General features: G+C 33.0%; 1 protein-coding gene across 6 annotated transcripts in view; it reads right to left on the reverse strand.

Moving 5' to 3' along the window:
- LOC130896065 (dual 3',5'-cyclic-AMP and -GMP phosphodiesterase 11) overlaps positions 1–6797 on the reverse strand; it is a 101994-nt gene extending 95197 nt beyond the window's left edge. For 2 of the 6 annotated variants that reach the window (XM_057803861.1, XM_057803857.1), the window contains exon 1: positions 6526–6797. In XM_057803861.1, the coding sequence (XP_057659844.1) occupies positions 6526–6598 (73 nt within the window). In that variant the 5' untranslated portion in view covers positions 6599–6797. Of the gene's footprint in view, positions 1–1598; positions 1668–3404; positions 3701–6525 lie in introns of those variants that run through there. The other 4 variants (XM_057803856.1, XM_057803855.1, XM_057803862.1 and 1 more) reach the window with 4 other exon arrangements.
- Positions 6798–12346: the final 5549 nt, after the last annotated feature.

The raw sequence follows: 12346 nt of genomic DNA on the forward strand, positions 1-12346 counted from the left end.
GAGCAGTCATTGTCTTCCACTCTTTCCCTACCTTCTCAGAACTCATAAACCATGTCAGCATCATCGTAGGCCTCCTTAACTACGTGGTGAATCTCTTCTAAACAAATTTTGATCGCGGATCGCGACGAGGCGTTTCGATATAGGTTCATAGTACAAGCGATCTTCTCGGTTATTCTAGGTTATTCCTAAATACGAGTCAGATATTTCCGTAATTTTTTAAAGGTATTCCGAGATTGATCGTTATCTAATATTTTAGTCGATAGCAGACTATTTGACGCTATATTTAATTATGAATTAACAATCGTTAATCTATTAATTTTCCGTGTTACAAAAGTTATAGATAACCCTGTAGATAGTAATTTATCTACGACTTGAATTATCTGTATCAACAAAGTTATCTTATTGAACGATTATCCCATATGCTGCTGATATTCTGAAATAATAGCGACGATAGACTGATATTGTTTTATTTCGAAAATACTATTTTTGTTATTCAACTGCGGGCTTTATTTCGGTTTTGTTTTCTCCTCGTTAATTACAAAAGTTTATTCTCTTGCATTGCTGAACTACACCACGGATTTTTAAATCATATGGCGCACTTTCCATCACTATATTTGTCAACTACTATCACTATACCAACAACTTCGATCTTTTCTCATCCTGAGTCTAGGATTAATCATTTATTCACATTAGCATCTGATGTACTCGCTTCCCTTTCGGTCTGGTAGTGTTTTTTCGGGGAATTTCCATTTCTGTGGTCTCCAAAACTTGTTTCGCTTTGATGTTCCTGATGCAGACGTCCTTTGCGACTTGCTGTCTTTGTTGCTTATTTCACCGTAAACGTTCTGAAGACAACCTCTTTTGCTCTGACCACTTATTCTCTTATTTTGTTTTTCAACGTCCCCACAACTTCTTTATGGTTTAATCCTTTGCCATCTTCACTAGTCTATCGTCACTCAATCCCCAGATTCTTACGCTGTGATACCCAATCGTCCAAATGACTATTTGATGTCCTCGCTTCAGTCTGCTAGTGTTTTTCCGGAGAATTTCCATTTCTGTGGTCTCCAAAACTTGTTTTATTTTGATGTTCCTGTTGCAGACGTCCTTTGCGACTTGCTGCCTTTGTTGTTTGTCTTTGTTGCTTGTTACACCGTAAACGTTCTGAAGACAACCCACCATCTCACTTGCTCTGACCACTTATCCTCCTATCTAGTTTTTCAACGTCCCCACAACTTCTTTATTGTTTAATCCTTTGCCATCTTCACTAGTCTATCGTCACTCAATCCCCAGATTCTTACGCTGTGATACCCAATCGTCCAAATGACTATTTGATGTCCTCGCTTCGGTCTAGTAGTGTTTTTCCCGAGAATTTCCATTTCTGTGGTCTCCAAAACTTGTTTAGTTGTTGTTCAACCTCCTAGTTTTAATTTTTATCTAATGAAATCTTTGTCACAATTTAAAAAACGCGCGAATTTAAAATTAGGTATCTGAAGATGATTTCTTGGTTATTGAAACGCGCTTCAGATAGTATAATTGTTGAAGTAATTTTTATTAAAGTAAGTGATGAAAAGTCGATTATTATAAATATTTAGGTTTACCTATTATCAAAGGGATTTTTTCTTTTTGGTCGGAATCCATATCGCACTTTAAATAGCAGTCAGCACGCACTGGAAAGCAAGAAATGAATTTTTATCGAAGGTAACAAAACACGCGCGTACATTCACAAATCAAATGTCATAAAGCGCTGAATGATGGGTACACCTTCACACATATACCTGCTTTATATTGATATCACGTATTGTCGCAATGTTAAAATTTTGTATCCGAAACAGGATCGTCAATAGCCATTACCGACTCGGGATTAAACAACTGAACTAATTTCGCATACAAAAATAAATTCATCCGATATAGAAGAGAAATAGGAAACTCAATTCACATTTCCCTATCTAATCCACCATTGAAATGCAAAACAAAATAGAAATGTATGAATTATAGTCGTGCTTTCACACAAAAACATCGCATTTAAATTGAAATAACACCTGAACCTACTATGCTTTGTGCTCTACGTCAGTTTGGAAGCGCCCCCCTTCGAACTACTGCTGCAGTTCAGGGAAAATATGAAAACCACTTGGTGTTCGACAATGACAATGACATTATCCTTGATCAGAACAATTCCATCCCTCTTCGTTTGTTTTCAATAGACATCGCACGGTTTCACCATATGAATATTGTTGTTCCAGGTTGCATAAACTCCACAATTAACACACCTTTTTGATCCCCAAAATCATACAAAAGCTGCACATATTCGATGAGTTTTGTGGTTGTCAGTCGTTAGGACCTAGCGAGCGCAAACTGTTCTGTAACGATGGAAACTTGAAACTTCCAATAATAATTCACTTGGTGAACCTTCGAATTTCTTCAACAGCTTGATTAAGTTGCTAAATAATCGAGTAGGAGCTACAGGGTGACACTCGATTTATTTTTCTTTTGTCTACAAGAAACCTGTTGACAAAGAATTTGAGCTGGGAAGATGCGCAATCGCTTACCACGCATACTAAACATCTGCAGCATTCCTTCACCAGATTGAAAAATAAACAGTCCCCGTATTATGCGTAATTATATAATCTAATATAACTTAAAAACCAATTTAAAAATGATTATCGGCGATTTTCAAATACTTAAAGATATATTTTTTAAAATTTATGGCAAAAGCTCATCAATTTTCCGTAAAGTAAAATTGTATAGCGTTTTTCTTGGTTTTTTTCTTTTGTTTGTATATCAAAAAGATTTGAATATATTTTTTATAAATATAATAATCAAATTTACGATCTAAATATATTTAGAAATCAATTTAGAGCCGGTCCTGTTTTCTTTTACCTCAAAACCTCAAAATGTTGTATTGTATCATTCGTTATCACTTAAAAATAAAATTTTGTTTTTGAAGATAACGAAATATCTTGAATATTGAAATTTATCAAAAATTTGGTTGACCCACATACTTATTCACACCGTAACTAATTTTCCCGCCAAAATAATCTTACTAAACCCTATATATTTCGACATTGGAATTACATAATCAAAAATTAATTAAAAATAAAATTCCAAGGTTAAATCGTTATAATGCATATAATTAATCTCCCAGTTTTACGATATGAATAACTTTGATAGATTCCAAAGGTAAAAAAATTCCAATTCAAGAAATCTAACATTTAACCTCTACTTTCCATGTCTACTTAAGTTACAACAAGTGAGTAATACCTGGTTTTTCTCATAAAAATCATCTTATACAAAGAAATGAATCAAAACAACCCAAATATCAAAACTGAAATCGGTAATTAGAATATGTAGGAATGTTAATTAATATTTGTTACAATCTAATATCATAAATTTAATTATCGACCAACCTATAATGATTAGAGGTGGCGGAATACTCAGTTTCTTATTATCAAAATCCATAATTGTAACGACAAACAGTATATTCGAACAACCCCCAAACACACATAACTAAACACTTAACTAACGCACTAAGTTTATTTTAAAACCGCATTTAGTGTAATAGTGTATAATTTATTTAAACCGCCATCGCCGGCGCGAAATTTGCGAATAAATTTCGGAGGATCTGAATTTTTGTATCGCCAAAACTGGTTAGTTACGAAGCGCTTTGCGGTTTCTGTACGAAGGATAAAAATTTATGAACGATAAGAGAATTTAATTTAGATAATTTAAGATGATTTACGACGTTTATCTTAATGTTTTTATATCAAATTTCTTATTGTGAACATTATAATCATGTAAATAGTGTTACAATTACATGACCTTGTGAACTTGGACAAAGATGAAATCAATTATCGAAAATTTACTATACTTTTTCCATATTCACCTTGTAAATATATTATTTCGTATAGTTTCTTCAGATGTATGAATTTGTGTAAAAATGTCTAGAAACGATGTTGGTTTTAAATTTTTAAACAAGTGGCATGAATCTTGCAATTTACCCCCCTCACTTCTTTTTGTAACACACCAATCGCTTGCTGACGTCACCAGCGCCGATAAATTTTTAGTTCGATAAACTACAGTATCATCCCCACCACGTTATTTTGTTGTAGTACCATCATATCGCATCGTTTTAGTATTTTTTGTTAAGATATCGAATCCTAGCTGCAATCCACTGAGATGATGATCGTTTTGTTTGTAATTGATCCATGTTTCATCCATTATCACATATCGACGCAAAAATAAGTGCAAACATGACCAAACACTGCTTTGAATCATCACAACGTTGTTGTTTTTGATCGACTGTGGGTAAAGGCTTTCTCATGGTCAAATGTTCAATACACTGCCTTCTGATGCTCTGACCACGTACAAACCAAGTGGTTCTTTTCGATGGAACAAAGACTTTATAACACTTTTGAAGCTTGTATAGTATTTTTTTCATCAAGTAGCAATGACCTCAAACGTTTCTGTGGTGTGACCGACCTGGATGGATAGGTCTTTGAAGAAGCTACTAAGCCAGTCGATAAGTGAGGACGATAAACCTCACGATCTTAATTTAAGCATGCCAGACCCTGTCAGAAGCCTTCGAAATGTCCAAATTTGGTTGTTAACGACTTTCTACGTGACCTTGTCAATAGCTGGTAGTTGTTGGGAGCCGTTTTTTTTGTATGAGTTGTACCCCAATCTGCATGGAAGAAATCTTTTTCAAATGATAGCATAGCTGACTTGTTATTTCAACTGTGAATTTCTTCAATAGGGTTGATGGTATTCCATAGAGGTCGGTGGCTATATTGATTTCCAAGCTTTTGAGAAGTTTTTTCCCACATCTCGGTGTTGAAATTCTATTTCTGGTATCGATGAACCAACACTTGGCTTTCGTTACAGACCAGAAAGACTTCGATTTATTTTGATATCGTTCCTCGCAAGCACCTATGGTCTGTTTGTGGGTATTTCTCGAGACAACAAACAAAACCAGAATTATTGTTGCCTTGATTAATTGAGAAATCTCGTTCGCACACACTGAAGGGTCATTGGAATTGAAACAAACATCATTCCAAGGAAATCCTTTAGATGTTTCCATTCGGTCGATATTTACGTGGTCTACGCGGATCCAATTCTCGTTCACATTTTACTGTAATTAATTTTGGATCCGATGTTTCGAGTGGTGTATGTACGATGGGGTTGTACAGATCAAGATCTGATGTTTACTTAAGTTTTATTAACAGTTTAAATAAATCAGACTATACGTTGTTTTCGTTTAAATCCACTAATTACTAAATTATTTTGTTCATTTTCAATTTATAACAATTATCAATTAAGTATTGACACATTTAAAAGAAAAACTGCATCAAACACGTTTACGTCATTAAATTGCCACAAATTAATTAGACGAAGACTCTAGGATGCTTATTGAGGAGTGACTAATCATCCTAATATACGTTTGATTAATTAATTAATTATTTAAGATGAAAAATCTCGTTTTTATATAAATTTATGAAAAAATTTTTAGAAAATGAAATTATTTGAACTTGAAGTTGGAAATTGATGGTCAGATACTTGAAAATAATTTATGAAATCAACATAGATTAATGTTGTGTTTTTACAAATAAATATTAAACGTTGCCAAGTTTTGTATTTCTAAAATCAAATATCAACACATGATTTTAAAATAGATTCAGTCGTAAATTACTGAAAAACTTGTTAATATAGTATTTCGATTAATTTAAACAATTAATACATAAAAATTTCGATTTTTTTTTGTATTATTACAAGTTCTATCAACCTAATTTCAATTGCACTTCAAAAATTTATATTTCATTTTGTTAGTTTTTAAATTACTGCGTCATAACTTGTATTAAACAAAACTGAATGAGGTAATCATTGATAATACACGTTCGGAATGTTAATTATTCATTGCATCTGTGTTCTAAACTTATTTTTTCGCTTTACATCTCTAGTACATCATTTTTTACACCAATAAATAAATGAATTTAATAGTAGATGATGATTTTAACATGTTTTTATCCACTAATATCAGTATAAAATGAAGATAATTTATTCATTATACGTGTACGCGTGTCTTCATGGAAGTGACTAATAATCCTTTGTACCGTTTTGAGATGAGACAAATATACAATAAAACATGAAACAAACATGAATTGTCGAGGTATTTTTTTCCAATTCCGATTGAGGAATTTCCAAAACGTGTCATTTGGACGCATCAATCACTTCATCTTGACTTGACGGTATTCTTTTTTGATCCACGGGAAAAAGAAGATGTCAAACAATGACTGTACGGCGCATGATCCATCAATTCGATGTTTTGACAGCTGTGTGAGAGTCGAGGAGTCGAAGCGTCATATTCCATTTTTTGACCAAGTTGAACGTGTACTTGTCAATGTCAATGTCAATGTCAGATTTGACACATTCATATAGCAGCCCTCGTATTATCATAAAACTGAATAATGTGAAATCTTTTGAGATAATGGAAAAATAAATATATTTTGATAATTTTATGGAAAGAAAAATTACCGATGAGTTTTAGAGGCGGTGGTAGTCTTTTTCTCCTCATCCTGAGGCCCTCATACCTTCCGTTCCACTCCATGGCGTTACAGTACAAAGTCACATAACTAATATACACTATTTACAAAAGAAAAACAAAACGCTCATTACACACGTACGCGTACTAAATTGATAAACATCGTGCGTGCGTTGATTGAAATTTTCCCTCGAACTGACGGTTTGTTATTTTGTATCCTATTCGTATATTTTTAGAAAACTGACAATATAGTACGCGAAAGTTACACTTGAATGGACATTTCGAATTTTTCACGTCGTTCCGTACTGATCGCGCATCATCAAAGATAAGACGAAACGATTAGATTAATGGTAATTAAGTTGTTTAGGTAGTGTTATATTTTTTTAATACTTCCACGCATACATCGCGAGTGGGTAGATACTGAATAATTAGATAATACATGAGATTATGCTAATCGTTCGAAGATGCTCAATTCCGTTATATAGGGTGAACAAATATATAAAATAGAGTTTTGCTTCTCAAAAACTCTCGAAAAATCCAACAATTGCTTCATCTACTTCATCCTTCGTCCCCGAACGTAAAGTTTTCTCTAGATTAAAGACACGTGGTTAAATCAGGCGAATAATGTGGATGTTCATTGATTGTCACATAATTTTCGTGTAAAAAAAAATTAAATGTCACTGTACAACGTACAATTTTGAAAGTACGTATACAGATTCGAAATTTGCCACGTAAACAAATCTTCACTATTAATCAGATTTGGTTTTTATGTCGATGTCTTTTATTATTTTCTTCGTGGACATTAGTTTCGAAGTCTAATCTTTGTTTTTTTTTGGGTACGAAATTCCACGTGTCCGGATCCTGAGGTGTAAGTTTTATCTTTAGATTCGTGGAATATATCTCTCGAAACCTTCCAATTCTTTTCCAATTGTGTTTATTAGGACTTTTAGATAATTAGAAATCGGGATTCGAGGAATATAGCATGGATTTATATAATACAACTTAAAGGCGACATATTGGATTTTGTCATGACCTAACCTAACTTTAAACGAGGCAAAACAAGTATTGAGAACAATCATTGAGTGTACGCTCCAAAAAGGCCGTTAAATTCATGATTCTGAGCAGAGTTTGAAAGTAAATCAGATTTTTTTCGCCGATATGTGAAAATGAATGAAACTTGGATCCGTAACTTTACTCCGGAATCAAAACGATCATGAGTGTACTGCAGCCGGTGAACCACGTCCGAAGCTTCCAAATAGTCTTGGAAGCTTGAGATGCGTATGGAATATCGTTCATCGACTATCTCCAAAACAAAATACAAGACAATACACCGATTCACAAGTCGATGGTTAAATCGAACGAAATAAACTTCCTTATCCACCTTATAGTCCAAATCTGGCCCTCAGTGACTACTAGCTATTCGCTGATATCACCGGTAAGAAATTCAGTTCAAATGACGAAGCAATTGCTGAAACTGAAGAAGTCCTTTTGGCAAAAAATGCGTTTTTCTTACTTAGTTACACGACTTATTGAGTCAGAGCGTTTCAAGAGGGAAATGGCGGAAAAACGGCCTCATTTGATGAAGTAATTCAAGAAGACTTTTGCACCACGAAATAAATCATTGAAACAACAGCGAAAATGTAAGAATGGGCTCTGTTCTTAGAGCTTAAGAAGATGATAGCTGGAAAGAAATTGGAGAAGGTTATCCTCGAAACTGAATTAGAAAGAAAATAAGAAAGATGCATATAAGTCTTCTCTATATATCTTTTCGATTATTTTCCCATATTTTTGTTAATAAAATTTGATTTTAAAGACAACTTATGAAACCTTGAAAGCACTTTATTTGACGTCCATAGTTTTTTATCTCATATATAAACCTCCATTTACATGCGAAGGACAAAGTCAATTTAATTAATTTCCCTCAATCAGGTTGATATTCAGGACGAAAAGGACAATAAGTGGCACTTCACTTGATTAAATCTATATTTGAACATTGAGTGGAGTTTTATTTTCAAAACAAGTATGAAGTAAATTCAGGATCGGTTTAAAGGTTATGTTATATTAGGATAATTATAATATCGAATTTCCGCAGGATAAAAATGAGGAATATTATAACCTAACCGCCATACTTTAGATGACTTAATAGTCCGGGAAAATCGAGACCCAAACACAATTTTTCGAAAATAGAACATCCTAATCCTGAATTATCTAATAAATTTCGCTAAATCTTATTCCTGAAAAGAAAAATATATTAACGTGAAAGATATACGAGTTACCAAAACTGCGACTAAAAGGATTCATCGTAAAACAATCGAAGCTGGAAGAGGAAACTAAGATTATCCGCATCAGGTCTATCGATTTCCCCGTATCTGGAGATCCACTGCAATGAGTAACATAACCTCAAAACCCAGTAACATTACAGACCGAAACAAGCACTTGATTTACATGAGTTGGACCAAATGAAGATGTTGTACGAAATCAAATAGTATACCAAGCAATCTATCTTACCCCAGAACCAAAACAATCCAAAAGATTTATCTGCGATTCCGCGAGCAAATCAAAGAGATAACAAAACATAATTTTTGCGAATATCTTGTCCTTTTTGACAAGTTGAGATGAAGTATAATTAAATTAGCTTCCTTTAGAAGGAAACTACGTGATTTGGACGAAGAACAGAAGACGTAGTGTCATGGACAAAATATATTATCAGGTTTACTCAGATTATAACCAATTCAAACTTCTATCAGCTCAGATAAATCCGTGAAAAAATTTTCACACGCACTCGTACAATTCACGTGACGGTGAATTATGAAAAAATAACGGATGTAATAAAAATTGTTTGTAATTAAATTAGGAGCTTTTAAGCAATTAGCACGCCTTAATTGTTCTAACAAATTGTCGTTTAAGGCACAGGCACTGTGTGGTCGCGATTATGAAGAATTGTAATTACTCAGAGAAGCACCTCGGGAATACTAACTAGGAAGTAATAAACTATGAATTGGTAACATGTAATACGTAACGTACAATCTTATGAGTTTGTTACAGAAAAAAAATCATTTTTTTAGTTACAAAATCCAAAATAGGACAAAAATTTTTGAGCAAGTTCATGCGCGTAAATCGAGAGAAACAACAGGTTCTAAAGACTACGAGGGTTGTTACTTAAATATTGAAATAGATAAATAAAAACAAATATTGGATATGGATTTAATGTTTTTCAAAATATTCGTTCAAGGAAATTTGTCTCACTAAGTAGGAATCGATTTAAACAAAGTTGAGTTAGTTAATACTCTACGTATAGTTTACAAACACCCAAACGATCCCGAGCACCAAATGGGACCCACAAGAATAAGCAGGATAGACAGGATAATACGAAAAATCTGTGGAAAAATTAGTTACGACAATCGTGAAACGAAAAGAGAAGGAAGATCGTGAATTAGAGAGGTAAGTTAAGGTGCAGTAAGGGATAAACTTCACGAAGAGGGTGGTTTTGTGAGGTAAGAATCCCACACTGCATATACCACCGAGAATTTATGGCATAAGCTTCCACCCCACTTCTAAGGGTAAAAAAGTTAGGTTAGATTAGTTAAATGCGATTTCCATGTACTTGAGAGGAAATTTTTTCGGTTCCACGGATTCCTTCGTTGCCTATCCATCTCGTATCTACACATTTTCCGATTTCAAATATATCAAAAACTCTGTATAATTTTTTTTGCATTTCTAAATCTTGATTGTCCTCGTACAAATTAATTCCAATTTTTTAAACACCCACTATATCGTATAATAATTAGCAATTACTTGAAACAGGTCGTCGATATTGTTAAATAAACACAACATTTCATTAACAATAAATTGCGAATTATTTTGTTTGGCGTCATTATTTAAGAATTGAAATCTACTGTCGAAGGTCTAAATATGCTAATTATCCGAATATAATAACAAATAATTTCCATTTCACCTTCAATTCATCATTATTGTTACGTAAATAAAACTTTTTTACTATACCCTATAAACAATGATAACAACCCGTAATCATTTACTTATCGTAAGCACCTTGTATAATCATTTTGCAAACATAGATAAAATCCCTGATACGCACAAACTAACACCCAAAATGATCCGCCATCGAAATATAAACAGAACTAACCTGTAGCTAGCACAAAAAAACGTGCCTGTCAACGTCACTAATCACAATTTAACTTACACAATTTAACGTACACCATATATGAATTTTAGTGAAGGAAGAATGAATAAATAGTAGGAAAAAAAGATCCGTTAATCGCCTACGAGCAGCTGATATTTCCGATTGTTTTCGCGCTGCTGCTTTCTGGCCGGCCCACGTTTGCGTAACAGGACTTCATTTAGGTGTACGTCGGCCCACCGGATTCGCACACTATCGACTCTGTGTAAATCGACTACGAGGTATGTTAACCGGTTTGGAATGATGAACGAGGAAAAAAAATTGTATATCATTATGTAAAATAACGTATTTCAATATCACTTTTGCTTTCAGAACTCGTATCAGAAATATTTTAATGCTAGGTAGGATTTAAGCACGCTTCACGCTTCTTGTAATGCAGTGTCAACACGAAAGAAAATTAGTTATTCCATTAGACCGGTCAATAAAAAAAAATTATCGAGGAATGTAGAATGGGATAGGAAAGTGAAGATTTACGAAAAATTAAATCCATTAACTATTATATACGGATTGCGATCAAAAAATACTGTAAATTACTGAATTAAACAAAAAAAATCGATAAAATTATTATTAAAAATTATTTCATTAGACCGGTCAATAAAAAATATCAAAAAATGTGAAATATGAAAGGAGGAAGAAAAGGAAATGTAGGAAATATTATAAACATCGACTACGATACGAGGTTGGATTAAAAAATGTTGTAAATTATTTTATTACCTAAAAACTTGATGAAATTGTTGTTGTAAATTATTTTGTTAGTCCGGTCGATAAGAAGTGATAAAAAAATATTGAATATATAATTGAAATAATAAAATTAGGAGAAAAGAGAAAAATTTAGTAATAAAAGACAGTTACATTGAAAGACATAACCTAACCTAACCTGGTAGAAAGAGTAGGCGTGATAGAAAGAAAATTTAAAAAAAACTATGATTTTATTATTGAAAATAAAGTATCAAAACGCGAGAAAATTGAGCAACCTCTAAAGAAAATAATTTGGTTAACGAAACGCACACCAGACAGTGTAATTGTGAGTGTTGGTGTAGTGTAGTGAAGACAGTGTGTTAAGCAAAACAAAAAATCAGGAGATTAAGGAGCTACCCAATAGTTTTGTCAGGATTTAGGGCGATAATTTATACGAATATTCAATTTTTTATTTTCCGTTAATTCTATCGACTGCGCCACTTTAATTTTGAGACGATTTTTAAATTGGATGAAGCCAAAAGTATGACATATCACGCAAAAATTAAGATCAGGATGTATTATTGAGCATTAGGGAAGTAATTTATACAAATATATCATTTTCAAAACGACTAATCAGAATATTATACACAATTATCCACTACTATTTTTTGTATGCAAATGACTTGGTTTCGACTCGATCCGGAAATTTTTTCATTTAGTTGATACTATCGACTGCGCCACTTGAACTTTACGAACAATTATCAATTTTTGAGAAAGACAAAATGAGATAAATCACCAAAAATTAACGTTAAATGCTTTTTTCTTAATTAGAATAATTTATTTTATATACGACGATCTTAGTTTCGGTAATTTACTATTTTTTTATCCATCCTTGCCACTTGAATATTATAAAAAAAATTTTTTTCCCTCGTATTTAT

Source organism: Diorhabda carinulata, chromosome 6 (genome assembly GCF_026250575.1).
Source record: "Diorhabda carinulata isolate Delta chromosome 6, icDioCari1.1, whole genome shotgun sequence".
Lineage (NCBI taxonomy): Eukaryota > Metazoa > Arthropoda > Insecta > Coleoptera > Chrysomelidae > Diorhabda > Diorhabda carinulata.